The 19,333-nt window shown below is 44.1% G+C and overlaps 1 protein-coding gene across 1 annotated transcript in view; it reads right to left on the reverse strand.

Moving 5' to 3' along the window:
* ELP1 (elongator acetyltransferase complex subunit 1) overlaps positions 1-19,333 on the reverse strand; it is a 38,385-nt gene that overhangs the window by 8,461 nt on the left and 10,591 nt on the right. Inside the window, exons 11-33 of the mRNA XM_065657800.1 lie at positions 18,203-18,373; positions 17,451-17,550; positions 16,596-16,778; positions 15,689-15,795; positions 15,086-15,189; positions 14,201-14,254; positions 13,994-14,099; positions 13,217-13,329; positions 12,395-12,468; positions 11,684-11,762; positions 11,339-11,418; positions 10,302-10,442; positions 9,132-9,217; positions 8,466-8,614; positions 7,496-7,619; positions 6,925-7,022; positions 5,564-5,765; positions 4,075-4,136; positions 3,516-3,578; positions 3,336-3,396; positions 2,463-2,576; positions 1,666-1,777; positions 444-571 (exon numbers count right to left, since the gene is read on the reverse strand). Of these exons, the coding sequence (XP_065513872.1) occupies positions 444-571; positions 1,666-1,777; positions 2,463-2,576; positions 3,336-3,396; positions 3,516-3,578; positions 4,075-4,136; positions 5,564-5,765; positions 6,925-7,022; positions 7,496-7,619; positions 8,466-8,614; positions 9,132-9,217; positions 10,302-10,442; positions 11,339-11,418; positions 11,684-11,762; positions 12,395-12,468; positions 13,217-13,329; positions 13,994-14,099; positions 14,201-14,254; positions 15,086-15,189; positions 15,689-15,795; positions 16,596-16,778; positions 17,451-17,550; positions 18,203-18,373 (2,511 nt within the window). The remainder of the gene's footprint in view (positions 1-443; positions 572-1,665; positions 1,778-2,462; positions 2,577-3,335; positions 3,397-3,515; positions 3,579-4,074; positions 4,137-5,563; positions 5,766-6,924; positions 7,023-7,495; positions 7,620-8,465; positions 8,615-9,131; positions 9,218-10,301; positions 10,443-11,338; positions 11,419-11,683; positions 11,763-12,394; positions 12,469-13,216; positions 13,330-13,993; positions 14,100-14,200; positions 14,255-15,085; positions 15,190-15,688; positions 15,796-16,595; positions 16,779-17,450; positions 17,551-18,202; positions 18,374-19,333) is intronic.

Here is a 19,333-nt window from a genome sequence, read left to right on the forward strand (position 1 = left end):
TAATTAATCCCTTACCTGTTTTCCCTAACCCTCTATGTCTCTTAGACATGAACTGCTGACCAAGTCTGGGTCTAAGTCTGGATCCAGCAACACCTAGACTCCTCTCTGAAAAGGAGTTTAGAAAACAAGGGGTTCCATTCTGAACTCAATGGGAAGACCTCCATCTACCTTTTCACATCTCCTGTCCTTATAGAAATCACTCTAAAACAACTCTCACCCGATTCTGCTTGGCATATTTTCTCAGTGCAGTAAGTAACGGAGTGAACCTTGCCATCAAACTCTGTTAAATCGCACTTTTGAGTGATCTAAATATTGCTCTGCAGCAAGCAGGACCCTAAACCAGTCATCCGTGACATCCCAGCATACCCATTAAGAACAAGAGGGAGCATACTGCCTCAGCTGTCCTCACAAGCTGCAGAGTGGAATAATATCAAGTGTCCTACCCTTAACAGTCTCAACAGCGCGAACATTTTCTCCCAGGGCTTCTAGAAGAGCCATATCTTCAAAAGGACTCCCCTCTTTCAAGCTGTATCTCTTGCGCTCAGCCTTGCGCCGGTTCTTGGAGGATCGCCTGAAAAGGAGGACGCTTAATTATAGTGTGCACAACAGGATTAGCTGTTAAAGGGTCAGTCTGAAGGAACATCAACAGCGTGCATGAAAGAGAGGGGACTGCATGCAGGCTTAGGTATCTTTATGTCCATGTTTTCAATGCTACTCAACCAATATCCTTTGTGGTCTGAAACATACATCAGTAGTGGAGCTGTTTCTCTACTACAAAAAGGACTGCTCTTTGTTCCAGCATTGCCCAAAGCACAGAGTAAATTGTTTGGCAGTAGTCACTATCAGGCAAACCTGAGCTCCACTTAAAACAATTTTGTGCCAGGGTCTGTGCTTGCCTCTGCACACTTTCATTTCTGCTATGTCCACAAGTTGTGCACTGATACAGCTCGGCTCCTGCCCATTATCACAGGAAAGCAACTTCTAATCACAGGCCAATACTTGTTGCATAACATCCCCAAATGATCAGCACTCTGACACAGGTATGCTGAATGCTAAGGTTGCATTCTATTCCTCTTTTCATGTGGGCTACAGAAAGTGCTCTAAGAGGTTCACACTTTTCCCACAACGGTATTTTTGCACTAGGGAATTCAGAAGCAGTCCCACAGACTACAGTGGCCTCTAACACACCCCACACTGAAGTTCACATTCTTCAGAGCACTCAAAAGCAACACGGACACCCACTGTGGGAAGACATCGGTATGAGATTTAGTAGCAACTCCCACCCATCAAGCACAAAACCCAGGACAAAGAGCCCAAGCCATGCGCACAGGCTGTTAATGTCTGAGGAGCTCTGCCCATATTCTGTGCTGAGCTTCCTACAGCCAGCTCTTCTGGCAACATGCCCGACACTCACAGCGTCAGCTCCCTGCCAGAGACTGTTCACAGCTCCTCTGCTGGGCACTCAGCTCCTGTTGCACTAGTAGCTTCTGGCATTTTCTGCTCTCTCCCTCCCAATAAGAGTTAAAATAACCATGAAATGTCTGTAATTAAAGCAGCTTCAAGGCATGCACAGTTGCCAGGAGGAACATGCCAAGCATGAGCAAGCTGGCCTCCCAAATACCGATGCCAGGGCAGCCACTACCTAATTTGGAGGCAGATACCTACGCTGATATTCTTGAATTGCTGTGTGAATATTTGCTGTTCATGTCGCTGGCTGTCACAACACTGCTGGTTTCAGAGAAAAGATCCAATTCCGGGCAATGTGGCATTTCATAATCTGCAAAACATGTTAACAACTGTCACAGTATGCAAAAAAGTCACAGTTATTCCAAGCTTCCTCTCTGGGTAATCTACGTAGCTTGTTGGAGAAGCAGCTTGGGCAGATACATTCTACCTGCTGGTGTTTCAGAGCCTTACAGCTCTCAACTCCTCTCGGCGAGCACACAAGAAGAAACAGCAATTGTGAGAAGAACACTGCTCCTCTGCCCTGGTGGGGACTGTGACATTAAACAGCATGATGAGAGGGATGATAATCTCAGTGCAGCAAATCTGGAGCAGGACAAAGCATTCTTCTTTCAGAAAACTTCCCTGAGCCTGTGTGAGCTGGCAGGTGAATGCGCTTAGAGGGTACTTGGCATGATAAGCACTGTCTGATCCAGCCAGGCTGGCATGGTGGAGACAATGCTGTGTTATTCTGAAAATCTTTCAGGTGCATTTTCATTGCATGAAAGCTGTGACACAGACAGCACTGAAAATAAAGCTCTCTTTACAGAATGATCAAGGTCAAATAATCACAGTCCAAGTATGGTGTGAGGAGAGGGTGAGAAGAATGCCGTTCTACTGTTGTAGATACCACTAGAGCTAGAAGAGAACACAGCTCCACCATGACAAGTGGTAACCGCAAGGAAAAGGTGATCACAGTTACATATGCAGGAGAAAGTCACATGCATTTCAATACCAACCCTGCAGGCTCTCACAAGCCTTCTCCTTCAGCTCTCGGACCACTTGCAGGCGACTCCTATGGTGAAGAAATGCTGTTTTCTGAGAATCTAGGAAGATCAGCTGACTTTTCTGAGCTGCTCAATAAGAAAATCAGAACATAAGCATTTGTGCAAAAGACCCAGAAAAGCATTTTTTTTGCACAAAAAGTTTGAAGGAGTACAGTCCTCAAGCTCAGAAGTCAGGTGCCAAGCACAACAGGACTCAAGTGGAAAGAAATTCCAAGCTCATAATAAAGGAGCCCACCAAACAAGATGCACTTGAATGCGGAGTAAATTAACCTGCCAGACAACCATTTTGTGGAAAAAGAGTCTGTTTCTGATAACTGGAAAAGCAGAAAGCTCTGTGGCCACTTCTCTTTACATTAATTAGGTTTCAAAGGAAAAACAACCAATAGTAACCAACCATGCTTCTTGGATAGAAGGGATAATACATCTGTTAAATCATATTTTTCAAAAACTACTAATAAAAGCTTATAGCGTAGCCAGCCATTTTCTTAAGTCTGCAGCTCTGCTGCCACATGTGCTCTGGAGCAGGGACTCTCCTACTTGTTCATGAACATGCAGACATAGATTCCTTTGCAGTTTGTGACTGTGAGGTCTGGAAAAGCTCAAAAGGAGCTTGACTAAGCTAAAAAGAGCCCATGACATTGCAGGGCTTCAAGCTGCATTGAGTAGAGCCAAATGCAGCTAACTGGACAGCATCAGTTGGGCAGAACCAAAGCATCCTTCCATAGAGCTTCCAGTACTGGAGTGCTGTGACTTCCCACAGAACCCGTAAAGACCTTCTTCAGCCTCTATAGCATAGAGAAGTCTCAGATTCTTGCACAGATTCACCTTCCAGAATAGCAGGTTTAAAGTTGGTCTCCAAGATATCCAGTCTACCATACTTGTGAATCTGGATCAGAGAAAGTAAACAAGGTATTATTTAAGGACCTCATCCAGATCCCATCCCTCTGGTTCTTGCACTCTAAAGAAATATTTCCACTCTGTTTTTTGTGCTCTAAAATGTCTTACCAGCCTTAAAGCCTCTTCCCAGAGAGCCCCTTCTAAGACCAGGAGAACAGCCTCTTCATAGTCCTAGAAGGAAAGAGCAACCATGTACTGCTACTGATGCTAGTAATACACCTTCAGGTAGCACCTATTCAGATGTACATTTCTACACAGCAGCATCACAGTCAGGACAAGAAAACACCACCGTGCCAGGTACTTTGAAGTGCTGAGATTAAAAAAAAAAACAAACACAAACTATGTTACTTCTCCCATGCTGAGGGGAAATCCCTCTGGAACTCTGTATTCCTTACTCCAGCCCTCATGCTTCGGCTCTCTGAGACAAAAGCTTTTCGTATCAAAGCAGAGACAGCTTCATGAGTGGAAAAACACAGCATTCATCCTCGCCCTGCTTACTGCATCACCTTGACCCGCTCTGCCCTTCCCAAGAGAACCCATGGCACAGACTGTTTTGCTGTTGGCCTGCATGGAGTCACGTATGGCCCAGGAGAACAGACAAAACACAGATGGAATATCTCTCTGACAGGATATTACTGTGGCACAGACAGGAATGTGATTATATTACCTGAGTGTACTGCTCCAGGAGTATGGCTGCCTCTGCATGCCTTCTCTGTTCAACTAGTTTTCCTGGAAGAAAAGGTGGAGTTCAGCTTTTCAGAAGTAGCTGGATTTTGTGCCACAAAACTACAAAGTAGAGGACAATCCCACTCACTGAGGCATCTTCTACCTGCTCACACACTTACTCAGTCTGCCTGGTAAAAAGAAGGGCTGCCTGATGTCAAGGATCCATTAATGTGCAACATTATTAGCCAGTTGCTTGTGAAATTGCGGGTGCACATCCTTCAAGGCCAGCTGGAGAAGATTTTCCTCCCAGTCTGAGGCAGAAATAGTGAAGTGTCTCTTAAGTGGAAGGGGCTGGGATGTAAAAATGAAATCTCTCTTGAAAACTTCAGTGTATTGGCACCTTGCAATCTGCAGGGAGCACTTCATTGCCTGCTCTCTGTAGTATCGACAGCAACCACCAAGCTTGTGGGATTCAGGGCTTCTAGCTCCCTAAAAGTCAGAACCAGCTTTGGCATTGGTTAGTATGCTAGGATGCAATGTGAGAGAGCAAGTGACATATAACACCAGGAAAAGGAAAAAGGAAAAAGGGAAAAGGAAAAATTATCCAAGCAAAGCAATCTCATCCAAGACAGCTCATGTCTGCTCATTTCGCTAAATTACAGTTGTGATTTCACCAGGGCACCAGAAAAAGTATCAAAGGCAAGTCACAAAGGATCCAAATCACACTAAGTGACACAAAAAGAAAATACTGGAATATTCAACTCTGGGAGATGACACTGGCAGCAGCCATATTCCCACTGCATAAGTGGGCCCTTCATAAACCCTGCCTCAGAGTAAGGCAGAAGTCAGGATGATGCTCCCTTTCTCTTGCTGAAATATAGGCCAGGTCCACAACACATCTCACACATGCAGTCTGATGTGCCCTAGTGAGCACAAACTCTAAGACCAGCTACCTTTTTCTCCTGCAGCAGGACAGCACATAGCTTCACAAGTACCAGTTGGTCCTAGCTGCCAGCAGGCTTTAAGGCGAGAATATGAAGCCACAGCTCTGAATTATTCAATAGCCTTTAAGGTCTGTGACTAGGCACAGTACTTAGGTCAATGATGTCTAGAGGTCTCAGTCACATCAGATACTTCAAAGAATCTCCATTCCCTGAGGTTAGCGAAGGATGCAATTTGGAATAGCAGTTCAGCAACCGTTTGCAAAGAAAAAGTGCAAGAAGCAATCAGCACAGGGCAGCCAAGGCCACAGTTAGCTTGGCAACTCCTGGATGCCTACCAGCTCAGCCCCACCATGTTTTGGTTCCTTTGAGAAACAAACGTAATGTGCGATCACACAAACCCTTGGGAAACATAAGATCTTTGCTCTCCCTTTAAGAAAAATGCTGCCGAAGACTGAGGTTTTCCCTAAATTTTAGGAAAAATCAAAATGAACCCAAAATAACAGCAGCGAGTTTTGCTCTGCACACTTCCATCTCCTCAAAGCCTACCTGTCATGCTCCGTGCCAGGCTGGACAGCTTGTCCTTTGTGTAACCAAGCCGTGATGCCATGCACAGGGCTTGCTGCCAGCTGCCACAGTTCTGAAAAGCATCAAGTGCTTTTGCAAAGATGCCAGCACGAGCAAATATCAATGCAGCCTGTTCATATAGCTGCTTCTGAATCAAGTACTCCCCATACGCATCGCTGATATCCTGCAAGAAAGGGTCAAAAGAGAAATAAAAAATCAGCTGTAGTGCAAGTAGCAGTCCTTCGTTAGTAAAAATTAAGCCTTATTTCCCCCTTCCCCAAGGAACCTCCAGGAACAATGTTCCTACCCCATTTTGAACTTTATATCAAGCCAAGGGCACATGGAGACATTTCACAGAACTGAAGCAAGAGACACAGGGAGGTACCTAGCTCTGCAAGCCAAAGGCTGGGTAAACTACATATTGCAGGAAATCAGCTCCTTCTTCACCACTCACGAGTGCTGTTTGTTAGAATGTCTCCCTGAACCACCTTACTCCAGGAGTCAAACACCGGCACAAGGGAGGATGCAAGTCCTGCAACTCTATAAGCATAGGCTGCTGTGAATCAATATCCTGAGCTTAACTACGGTATTCAAAGTGCACAATCTCCATCAATAAGCGGAGGGCGGATTTTACTGTAAGAATACAGAAGGAATAAAGAAAGACTCCAAATAAGCCAGAGTCAGGGACAGACCTCCTTCATAAGAAAAGAGTCCTTTCTGCTCTGTGTTGCAGTTTCTGTGTTTCCCCTCTTACTTATTCATCTACTTCATTTACAAAGGATTCTATGTTGTGTATTCACAATATCTAAACTAAATTATATTAAACGTCTTCATTTACATTTTACCTCTGCCTTGGACAAGCTAAAGTTCTTCAGTAATACCAAAACCAGATACTACATGCTAGAAAACAGCACATCTACACATAACCCAAGCTCTCTAGCACTCAGCAGAATAGTTTAACAAAGTGTCCCCGCACACCCTGCAAATGCCAGACAGAAAGCTGGTATCACAAAGGTCAAGAGAGGAGGAAAAGTCTTTCTGTGGTAACAAGAGTTGTCCAGCACATCACAAGATAGTGCAGCAGAAACCAGACTCCCAGGTGCTCTACTGGTCATGGGATCAAAGAAATCGGAGCCACTCTTTCGATGACCAGAGCTCACAGGGTCAGTGCCAAGTCATTCCAGTTGTTATCTCAGACAACACAGGAATAGCAATGACCTGCAGAACTTGAACACAAACAGCTGTTGTCTCATTCCTGCCCCCACTGAAGGTGCCGAGGATGTGCAAACACATGTGGGAAAGAATAAAAAGCTTGTGCACTGCAGTGCTATGTGCTTACACACCTTGTATTCCTGAGTGCTAGAGGGGTACAGCTTCAAGGCTTCACAATACAGATTCTGATCCTTCACCAAGTTCAGAAATTCAGAGAAGTGTTCAGGACCTGTAGAAATAATTTATTTTTCATAGCAGTAAGAGAAAGCACATGGCTCTCATGGCTCCCAGCCAGTCTGGGTTCATTGCATTAAGAAGCAATGTGTTGCTTCATTAAGAAGCAATGTGTTTTGGGTGGAACAGCACAAAAGCACCTGTTCTACTAATATAAAATCAAGGTGTTCACTTCCTTGAGGTTTACTCCATTTTTGGCAGCAATATTAACTGGGAACAAGCCACCTACAACAGGAACAAAACAAGACTTACGCTTCATGATCACAGAGCAGCAAACATTCTCATTCCTTTCTCCCTGAGCCAAGCTACACTACAAAAAACACGTAGCAGAAGTTCACCATACACTACCAAAAGAGAAGACGACCTTGTGCAATTCTCTTCAGCTTTTTCCCCCCAAAGGCTCTCCAAAATGGAAATGTTCCACTGCAGAATTTCTCCTTGGAAATGTTGCATGTGCAGGACACCTACCACATTTGCTGAGGTGCGCAAGAGCTTTTGTGTATCTCTTCAAGTGTCTGTCTATTGTATATCGCTGATAATTAGTTTCCATTTTCTGGAGGGTATTTAAGAAAGGCAAGTATTCTTTTGGGTCCTGCAAAGAATAATGAGAACTGCAGTTGAGCTAACCTGGTAAGACATATGCCCACATCTTTACCAACAGACAGTGCCATATTTGAAATTGTACAATAATATATTAAAAAAAAATTTTAGTGTAAGTCATATTAAATAATTAATTATGTCTATGTACTCTTGCCAGGAATGACTAACTTAAATTACCAGGCTCCCTTCCACATGGACTCCAGCAGTGGCTAAAGGCTGGTGACATTTAAAATTCAAGGTTATGTATCATATCAAATATTGTTTTCTATTAGCTATTATCATGTATAAATTTGCAGCTGTAAAGCTGACCAACTTCCCCCACGCCAAAGGTCATAAAACCTGTTAACATGAACAGGGAGTCTTAACTGATGGACAGCAAGCTTTGCTGTACAATTAGGAAACTCTGAAGCCCCTGATGGAAATTTTCCATTCCATGATTTCAAATTAAACCTGCTAGAAGATACACACTATTATCATGGCCACCACCAAACAAGCAAGTATCAAGAGTATAGAACTGGGAACGTAAAGCATGCAGTGACAGCACTTCAGACCACAGTCCTTCCCATCCCCAGAGCTACTTTGCCATGCTGCTCTAGAAGAGCCCTGTTTCACCTTCAGTACAAGCAAGTTTCCAAAGATGTGCTCAAGAAGTACTGAGGGATGCAGAGATATTCCACCTTCCCAGTATCATCCCAAGCACACACAGGACTTCTGAGCAATGGGGATCCTGCTTTGGTAGAGAGCTATGACTAACAAAACATGTGTGTGATACGCAGACTAAAAAGAACCTTTAGGAAAGCAAAAAAATAGTTCCTTGGCTGGAACTATAAGCCAAGACCTTTTGAGACTTTTCTGCCACCATGATGACTAAATCAAAGTCATACGTCCCCAAGGAATAATCATACAATTCATTGACATCCACGAGGAAAAGCAGGTACTTCAGCGCTTCTTCTGCACTCACAGCTTTGACATCTGGAGTAATGCTTTCTGTAACAAAATAAACCAGGATATGATCAGTTACACCATCAGCAGTGCAACCCCACTCTGAGCGAGATGCATTATCAGGCACATCCTTGACACCAGACAGGGACCAAACTAACAGCTCGCTCTCTCTTGCCAGAGTGGTTTCTTTGCCTTTCCTGGGCAACTTCAAGGACCAATCCAAGTACAGTAACTTGCTAAGTGTGCAACAGTGACAAGTCAGAAGTATCAGCACAGAATAAAAGCAAAGATTGCCTGTTTGAGATACCAGGATCCAGAATGGGAACCTCTGGGAGAACCAGACATCCCTAGATAAAAGGATGAGCCAAGGGCACACACAGCAGTGTATCTTAGCTGATACACTGCTGTTCCATTAACACACAGCTAGTTTAAAGTACGTTTCTGTTTTCTGGCTAACTCCATGAACAAACACCTTATAATAATTTTCAGAGTGAACTATGCTAACAATTACAGCTCTCGCAAACCACCCATTTTCAAAACTTTTGAGTTCCTGATACAACACCTCGAAGATCATGAACTTTCTGGAGAGCAATTTCCAGTTCTGGAGGACTCTTCTTTACATGTGCTGTCAGTATTGATAGGCAGTATCTGAAGAAAACAGGAACAGTAAATGAAAACCCAAGAAGGCAGAAACATTGCTTCTTCCTATTTTAGCACAGTTAGTTCAGGTTCTAGTTTACATTTTAGTAAAAAAACCCCCACCTACTCTTTTTAAAGGAAGGCAGCAAAAATGTGAAGAGAACAGAATATACCAGAAAGGTTTTTCTACTCAGCATGTCTGTCCAAACATGTCACAAGACCAGAGGTGTGTTTTGAGTAGAATGAGTTTCCTTACCATGCCAGCTAACATAATGGAGAGAGAACACCTCTCTCTGAAAGCTCAGATAGCTGGACACAGTTTTCCTAATCAAATCTGGCAGGAAAATGGTCTTTTTTATAAAAGGAAAGCTCTCTAGGAGGTTATTTCCACTTCCATAAATTTCACATGTACTACTTCAAAACAGTTTTCCTAGTTAAGGGGATGCTTTGTTTTCCAAAACCTTTTGCTGAAAATTATCTAAATTTTCAGGGTTCAGCAGCAACCCAACATCTGTTGCTCCTCTATACACTGTTTTACATATAAGCTGCCAATGGTTTAACACTGCTTCACTAACCACTGTTACTATCCTATTTTCCCACTCTTCATCATTGCCTGGTGTTGATTCATCCAAGGAGGATGGTTACTGAAAAGGTAATAATTCAGAAATATACAACTGAAGGTTTACAAAAGTAATTCAGTCTCAAATGGAACAGCTGAGACCTTTCCAAAAGGCCAGCTGATCCTAAAAGCCAGCATCTCCCTGAGATTACAATCCTTCTTGTGCCTCTCTGTCCCCTATGCCATTCCTTAATGGAGTGTATTCCCTAAGCCCTTACAAGCACCCTGAATCTATTACTTAAATTATTGTAGTAAGGAGTTGCTTTGCTATCTGCAGAATTATTAAATGTTGTGGTTTTCAGGACAGCATCCTCAGCAGATGAAAGGTATGGCTACGAAAGTTTTGTGGAGCACAGTCTCACCTCAGAGGATCTGAAGCAAAATAACTCATGTTAAGGACAGCTTCACTTTCTGCAAATGAATTACTAGAAATCTCTCTAATGGTTCCTTTACCCACAATAAGACAATGCTCACTTTTGAGGGTTGATGTGTTCCATGGCAACTCTCATCACATCACATATGAGGTTTACTTTATTCTGGTCAGGATACTGGTGTGGTTGAGCATTACCACTACCATTCAAAGATGGGTACATAGTCTTTGTGAAATCTTCCTCTCTAAATAAAAACAAGATAAAAGAATACTAGCATCATCCATCACATAGCCCAGCACAAAGACAATAACATTAAGAAAGACAAATGCATGCAGGAAACAACTACTCAACAAAACAGCTCATATGTCATTCAGTACTTACACACAACCTGCCACGCTACCAGAAAACTCTCCAACATCTCTTAACTGTCTCAATTGATTCTCAGTCGAGAGATGCATTGAAATAAATTGTTCCAAACAACTACTCTAGTTGCACAAAAAATCAGAAGGCAAGATTTTCAAGATACATCTGTCTTCTACTAAATCCACTAAAGAGATGCTGAGCACAGAGCACTTCAGAAAACTGAGCCATTTCCTTTTGTTTCTAGACAAAGATTTAACGTCAGGTCGAAACTGAAAATAAAACAGAACAGCTAAGCGATAGCTCCAGCTCCTAAACAATTATTTACTTCAATAAGGTTGAGAAGTCCTGAAGCTACCAATGGCTTAAAGACTCTTGTCACTCAGTCTTTGAGAAGGAAGTCAGGGGACCTGATTTGGGAATTTAAGCAAGTATCTTGGCCTCAGGATTCAGACAAGCACTGCTGTCTTGCTCCTCTTCATGAAGGATCGAAACTTTGTCTGTTCACATTTATCCCTGTACAGCAAACCAGAAGACAAAGCAGTAAGATGATGTGTTCATCCCTTGCTGTAAAATCTAATGGCTGCCTGCAAGCTGGAATTCACAAAAAGACACACTGACTGTCCCTGAAACTACTGAGCTCACCTGGGTCTTTATGACCCAACATGCCAGATTTCTGACTGACTCCTTGCACCCACATTGAAGAGCTGCCAATATCTTGACAAAATAATGTAGCACCACTGATTACACGCATGCTTCCATTTGTGGAATTGTACTCACTTCAGTTCTGTGAAAAACAAGTTGATATAGTTCACAGAATCTATTTGCCTGATAAAGGTTTCTGTGTTTTCCAGAAATACCTGAAATGAACAAGAATGTTACTACTGTTATTCTGAATAAGTACATTAAGTACAAGAACAAATCAAAGACCTTCTCTGAATGTAGAAGATGTAGGAAATGCTAAATCCCACCTGCTTGCATGAGGATGCAGCAATGCAGAGCAGCCACTCCTGCTGAAAGCAGAACTGACAGCACCACCTACTCTTTTCAGCTCACTGTTCAATGTTGATGGATTCCAGGCTAGATGGATATGGAAAACAACACAACAGAACTGGGCATACTTGCCTTGGGATTGTGATCATAGAGAAGATTGAGGTTGATTCGCAGCTTCCTCATACACTGAAATGCTTCCTTGAACATAAGCCTGGAGGAATGAGTCAAATGGGATAGTTTACAGAGTGGATAGGTGCAATATCTGCAAATAAAGGCAACTGACTACAGGTAAGCACAAACTCCCTGGGAAGGGAATACCCTAGGCAATAAGCCATGCAGAATGCCTTTCAGGAAAAATGTGCAAGGTCAATCCTGTTCATTGCCAGCCTCTGCAGTGGAACAGACCAGCATGCCAGGTAGAAGAAACAATACAGGCCTGGCATTATTTTTTCCTCCTAAAACAGAGAACTACATTTTAATCTAATGGGCCAACTTCTGTTTCAGAAAACTTCAATGTAAATCAATCAAATAAAACATGACAAACAGCAAGCTTCACCATGAAGTGATCAAGATGTCTAAAGACTGGAGCAGATGAAGATTTCTCCCACCCACACAGTCTCAGCACACATAAAAGTTCTTTAGTGTTGAAGTGAGAGGCACCTGAGACTGCTGAAAGCTGGACTTCTAGCTAGTAGCCCCACAAACAGTATAATTACCACTAATTAAGTCAATTCCCTTGAGTTTAGCCTCCCTCCTTTCTCCAGCACATCAAAATCAAAGGCAGCCAGCATCTAACAGCTCAGACTGGGGGAGGGAATACTAGAATACACAAGTATAATTTACCTGTCGAGCCACTTCCGAATCTGAGCAAGAACTAGAGCTCGGTGGTGAACTGTCTCGAGGTTTCCTCTCGGCATCTATAACACAAGATCCACACAATTATTTATTTGTAGTTACTCTGCCTACGTTGAAGGCAAAGTGAAGGACTGGCCAGTTTTCTTGGCCTGTCTGCTACCTGCAGGTACATGGGCCTATTTGTTCACTTCAAAGGACAAGTAATTTCAACAACTGTGGAAAAATACCTGAAAATTCTCCCAGCTCAGAAACATTCTTTCTTCAGGAGGCTGGACTCAACCAGGCAAAACCCAGAGCAACCTGATCAAGCTTGAAGGTTACATCTGCTTTGAGGAGGATGCTGGGCTACACACCTCCAGAGGTGCGTTTCAAATGACAGCCTTCTCTATTCCATGAACCTCTGCTGGTTCTGAAAGTTGAGCTCAACACTTTTAGTGCCAAAGCTAACAGAGGGCTACTAGCAAATACAGGAGGTACTAAGAGGTGGGTCTGAGATTTACTGTGAGAGGCCACAAGACGTGGAATTACACTACCTCAGCAATTACGCATTTGGACCATCCTTCCCAGTTCTGTACATACCTGGCTGCCTGTGTTATTTAGGCATTTATTATGCCTAACTCCAACAGGCATGTTCAAAATCCCTCCACATCCAGCCAGGCAGCTGGAGATTTGTGAGGCGCTGTGCTGCAGCAGTACAGGGCAGCAGCTTTGTAGTGCTGCACACAGCGTTTGCAGGTTGACCAGCTGTCACTGATACTGCCCTCCTACATCCCGATAGCAGATACCAGCAGACATGGGCAGAGCACTGACCTGCAGAACAACCTTTGTGTCCTGGGGCACAACGGTGACGATACGCGAACCTCGCTCCACCTTGCGTAGGGTCTCACTGTTGGGTGCAGCACTGCTCAGGCCAGCCTGAAGGGCTGAAGACAGTGTATTTATCAGCACACACGGCACACCACAGCATAGTGCCCCAGCCAGGCTCTCCTATGTAGCCCTGCAAGGTCGTACTGGACCAACTCAGTCAACAATAGACCAGTGATCTTCAAGGGTTCCAGACAGGAAGAGGATCTCTTAGTGCTAAGCACTCCTGTACACCGAGTAGAGAAATGTCCTGTGTACAACAGGAGCACAAAGCTCAACAGAGCAAATGAGAGGAATACCGTCAGCTGCAACGGACCAATAGTTTGTCATCCTGCCTCTCCCAGGTCCTCACACCCCTTATAGCCAGATGCCAGCAGGAACTTTTTCTACTGGGGTCCTTTCTCTGCTACACACCCTCAAATAGCACACAGCTCTTTGTTTTTTTTGGACAGAGGGGAGGGAGAGAACACAGGGCTAAGCTGTTGAAAACAGTGAAGGGACAAATCCTGTCCCCTGAGAGGAGCATGTGATATACAAAGTCAGTTCCCTGTGTTCCTTGCTCTCTGATAGGTTTTTGAAAGCAGTACCCTTCCTCCATCTCTTAAGCAGTTGCCCTGCATGACCCAAATATAGCAGGTTTTAATGTGAAAAATTGGAACATCTTGTGGTTCCAAGACAATAGCCATGAGCTGCCAGCAGCAGGCAGCCAGAGCTGGCATTTACCTTGCACTGATATGTCCTTCAAGCAGAAGCACTGACAGGTGTGGGAGTTGGTTGTAACCAACAAAAACTCATTGAATGTTGCAAATGAGGTGATGTTGGAAGCAACCTGTGGAAAAATGATTAAGTTTATCGCTGTATAGAGTGCAACAGGAAAGCTGCCTTTGGCAGAGAAAAAGGGGATACAATAAGGGGCAAAAACTTTGGTACCTCAACATCATTAACAAAAAACCGGCATCGATCTGTCAGGCCCAAGATCACCTCCTGTAAATAAAAAGCATTAAAAGTATAAGCGATCAGTGTCACAACCTCCAGTGTTTCACAACACTGACTAGCACTGGATTGAGGTACCTTACAATTAGGTACTGAGTACCTCACATGAATTACTTAGAGAAGCTGGACAGGAAGTCATACAACTTATGTACCAGGATGGCTTAATTAAGTATCTTTAAACACTTCTGGCTAGAAACCCAGCCTGGTCTACTCTGTAACCAAAACTGCACAGTAACAAAATGGAAGCAGAAACCATACCAGATAATTGAGCTTTTTATTCAGCAGCACTTGGTCCAAAATACCAGAGGAAAAGCACTAGTACAGATCAGAGCAGAGCAACTATATACAGCATTCACCTGGATGCATGCTGAAGAAAAGAAACCCTGAAACCACCAGCAAAATAGCTAGTCATTCCTTAAACTGTTGTAACTGTCAAGAAACCATCACCAACAGGAAGCATCAGTAGCAGGAGATCTGCAGTAACTCGGTGCAGCCACATTTGCTAACAGGGTAAGTTCAGATAGAGCAAAATGCTGTTTTCAAGAAAAGCATGGCAGTGACTGCTGGAAATTTTAAATCTGAAATTTCTCACTTTTCAATGACATTATTAATTGTATTCATAGAATGGGGAGATTGGGTGTTAACTGCAAGCCATCAGAAACTCTCTCGAAGACAAGGAAAGATATACTTTCGGTTCTGCATAGGGCCTTATGAAGAATGCTGTTAAGAAGTATCACTGGACCCTGGGCAGAAGATCATGGACACATTTGACACAAGAGAACAACCGAGTAGGGAATTTAATCTGCTCACAGTCTTACTTACTTCACCATTGATCCTTGTGATGGAAGTCTGCACACAAAGGTAGGGGAACCGAACAGCAGCACCACTGCTAGTCTGCCAGGGCTCAAGGACTGGAGTAGAAGCCTCTGAAGAACAAAGAAGATCAAACTGCTTTCCAGTCAATCAAAGATTCAGACATTACAACCACGTAAAATGTATCTCACGACAACTAGAGCTGGTAATAAGCTACACTAACTGACAGAAAGGAGGAACGCTGACACAAAAGTCTCGGACACAGCAGAAAAGAAGGTGGTAACTTCTAGGGGCCTGGCAGCGGTTTTATTCCACTGTGGAAGGACAGAGAAGTGTCAAGGACGTGGCAGTCAGTCAGCACTTCTGAAATCACCAAAACAGTCATCTTCTTTCCAAATCATGAAGTCTGAACTATCATTCTCAACATTAACTGCTTTCTGACACAAATCACTAAGTTGGGCCCTTTTCTGGGAGCAGAAGAGGCATGAAAGGCAGGACCAACTACTAGCAAGAATCACCCATGTCACTGAAAGCGAAATCATCTCATTAAACCTTTTGAGGTTTAATAGTAACTACGCTTCAGACCAGATACTTTAATAGGGCCCAGCTTACCCCAGAGGTATTTCAGGATCTGTCTGTCAGCCAGTTGCAGAGCTACAGTTTTGGTCACTGGGCTGCAGCACAGGCTGATCACTTCTCCATCTACAGGCACAGACAACCTGGAGAAGGACAGAGAAGACACAAACCATCAGTCACAGGAGATGCATATTTAACACCTAGTTCCTGCATTTGTGGCCAGATGGAAGGATACACATCTCCAACATGGACAAATACCTTGCTCACCTAAGGATCTTCTGCAGTCTTTTCATGCCTATGTCAGCTGAAGTTGGCACCACAGAGCACCAGCAACTCCAGCCAAGAGGCTTTTGCCCACCTGCTAGTCACTGTCTGCATACTCACAGCACTCTGTAGACCCCACACTTCTTTTGTTCTAATCTACAGTGCATATGCAAATCAGCCTATCTTTGCTCCGTGAGTGTTGCAGAAAGCAACTCTCAAGATCCCTTTGGGAAGTAGATTTCTGTACCCCAGGTGGCTTCCTTTTGTGATCTGGTTTTAGTTCAGCTGACCCCACAAAGGCCAGCAGGTGAGGAGGAGTAACAAGGGGTACCAGTCCCCTTCTGGACCTTGATAATGGTGGGCAAAGCACAGAATGGGAGAAATTCAGTCTCCTCCCCACCTGAGGACCTGGAATTCAGACAAAGGAACAGAGCTATCCTGTACTGACACAGGCATGCTAGCATACACTCTCTTGTCAGGCTGTGTTTAGGCATTAGGACTACAGGCTAGTGTTGACCAGTAGGCAACTTCACGAGCTGTTTGGTTCTCCTGCAGGAAGAGTGTGAATTCTCCAATAAACAGCCTCAGGCTGCATGTGTACTGAGAGACTGAATTCCTTCTAGGCACACTGTCCAGAGGTGCTCTCAGACTTCACCCACAACCGACAGATCTCTGGTACCGTAAAGTCAGGCGCTCTTCTTCAGCTCCAGCTACGTGAGGCACTGCAGTCAGATGGTGAAGGACAGACAGAGCAGCACGCTGACCCTGACCAACCACCAGGAAGCTGTCATCTGGCAGCCAGGTGAGAAATCGGAGCCCCAGAGGATTCATCACTTCATTATCGTCACTGCCCACATCAACTCTGTCACAAAATAAAGAGAGACTGGGAAGCAAATAGAACCTGATTTCAGCAGGCCACCTCACTGGAGAGGCGAAGGTCTTCCAAGGCACAGCCTGTCTGTTCAGACACACAGCATGGCTAGGATGGCTCTGGTGCACACACAGGCACTCAAAGCATGAATCCTGCTGCAGGCTGAGCTAGAGATGAAGGACGAGATCCAGGGAGCCCCATTTGTTTTCCCTAGGTGGTACTGCTCCCATGCCAACTGTGTATAGGAACAAATGAAGAGCAGGATGTGGGGTTTTTTTTACCTTGTCATTGTCTCTGCCAACAAGGAGCTCTGTTGCTCAGTGTGCCATGGGCACTACACAGCCATTCCCTGGGTTCTGGGAGCAGGACAGCACCACAATGCCAAGAGCACCAGGCACAGGAAAGGCTATCTCAGTGCTGTCACTGACAGTCACTGCTCCCACTAGATCAAGATGTCAGTCAAGGGCACTTCTCAAGATAAACTGCCCACTGTGTTGCCCAATCCTTGGCACTAGTTGCAGCCACAGTGTCAGCACAATTAAACCATATTATCTGACATCCTCTTCAAAATCTTGAGACAAGTGGTCACAGCTGTGACCCCTAAAACATCCAGCCAGGCACTTCCCTTTTCTCCCTGCTACAGCTGTACTAGTTTTATATTACCTGTAAGTTTTATCTAGGTATGGTGTTTCCACAGCTGCTTTAAATCCATTTCCACCCACAGCTCCAAACTTGACAGTAGTGTCATTCACTGTGCTCTGTCCTAGCAAACACAAAACAAAGCAGAGTTTAGAGATCCTGCCAACAAAGCCCCTTCTATCTTCATTCTCATCAAAAAGTAAATGCTACAGGAAACTATTATACAAGTCACAAAGTACCACCCCTACGTGTACAGCCAACATCTAATCCTCTTCAACACTCACCCTGAGGAACACAGGTACCTCATAATGCCACAGTATAAAACTCAGATACAACAGCAACAGTCTCTTGTTTCACAGCACATTGAATTGTATACAGGACTGCTTTGGCAAGAGCTGGGTGCCTCAAACGGACCCTAGGTAGCTACTCCCAGACATTTCCAGTGCCAATCACCAATAAGCCATCAAAAGAGACCACACAAAACACCACTTGCTGCAGTCTACTGAAGCGAAAGCTAGGCAGGGTGATATTATCAGTATAAGCACACAGTCAAGTGCTGAACACTGCCTTCTCACAAAGCCAACGCACCATTAAAATGCCTCTGTGCTGCCCAGACTACTGAAGACTGGAGAACTGAGCTTGAAATCACAGATGAACTAGATTATCTCACTCCTGACTACTAAAGGCTTGAGCAACCATCACCCTGCTAATCCCCCAGGGTACTGCTCTCAGGGACAAAAGTTTTCCTTCAGCAGGACAGTGCAACATGCTCTCACCATATCTGTACAAAGAGATCTTGTTATCAGCATCCAGGACAGCCATGTCTCCACTATGTTTGGGATCTGTGTGAAATGCAACCTGATTAACCGCCTGTTGGAGCTGGAGCTCATAGGTACACATGGGCGGAGGCACCACAGCATGCTGGAACGCAGTGACAAGTACTTTATCTATGGAAGAGAAAAAAAAAAAAAAAAAGCTGTAACCTAGTCCCAAAGTTAGTGAGGCTCTTGTTAGGTGTGGCGGATGCATTCGACCCCCGCCCCAGCCAAACCAGCAGCAGTTTGGTCCAGGCTCCAGAGGAGGGAAGGGCCTGAGCTGTAGCCAGGCCAAGAACTCCCTCCAGGAGACCCACAAGGAAGCAGAACAGCACACTGAATGCTGGTAACTTGTGGGCGCAGAGAGTCTCGTGCATATTTTTCCTACTGTATGCAATCTGACTACAAGTCAACCACTTCATTCTATAAATACAACAGCCTAGATGAGCCCAATTTGAACTCTCCCTGCTAAATAAGTGAGCTGTACGGCAATGGTTTTACTACTCCCAGGTCAGCGGATGAGCGCAATTTAAGTTTAATATTAATCATTTAGCTTAAATAGATGCACACTAAATATAATGAATTATTTAGAGACATAAAGTTGTATGATTTTTAATATACTCTTTGCTTCATGTTACTTGGTAAACTGGATTTGCTAAAACTTTAAGCTGTAAAGTTCTGCTCATATTTACCAAAAGCAACTACAAACTACACTGAACACTTGCAAGATAAGGCCTATTTTGCACTTTGCTGAGAAGAAAGGATTTATTCAGACAAAACAGCACTTGCAAGGCTATGGTCCATAAACAATGTCTACAGCTGAACAAAGGCCTACGTGGAATCAGAGAAGAAGATCCAATGAGAAGAAGACCTCAAAGTGAAATATCGCTATTTGACTGAATCATGGTATGAATGGTTTGTAAAGATATAAAAGGCTATGGTTTCCTATGCTCAGGTTGGGCCTCTGCGCAGGTATCCAGTTTGAGCCAGCCCTCCTGCTATTCTACTCCATTATTTTTTTTTTCCCTAAGAATTTTGTCTCTTGAAGGTCTGCTCTGCATACAGTTATCAGGCCTCGCCTGAAAGTTTGCT

Source organism: Caloenas nicobarica, chromosome Z (assembly GCF_036013445.1).
Source record: "Caloenas nicobarica isolate bCalNic1 chromosome Z, bCalNic1.hap1, whole genome shotgun sequence".
Classification (NCBI taxonomy): Eukaryota; Metazoa; Chordata; class Aves; order Columbiformes; family Columbidae; genus Caloenas; species Caloenas nicobarica.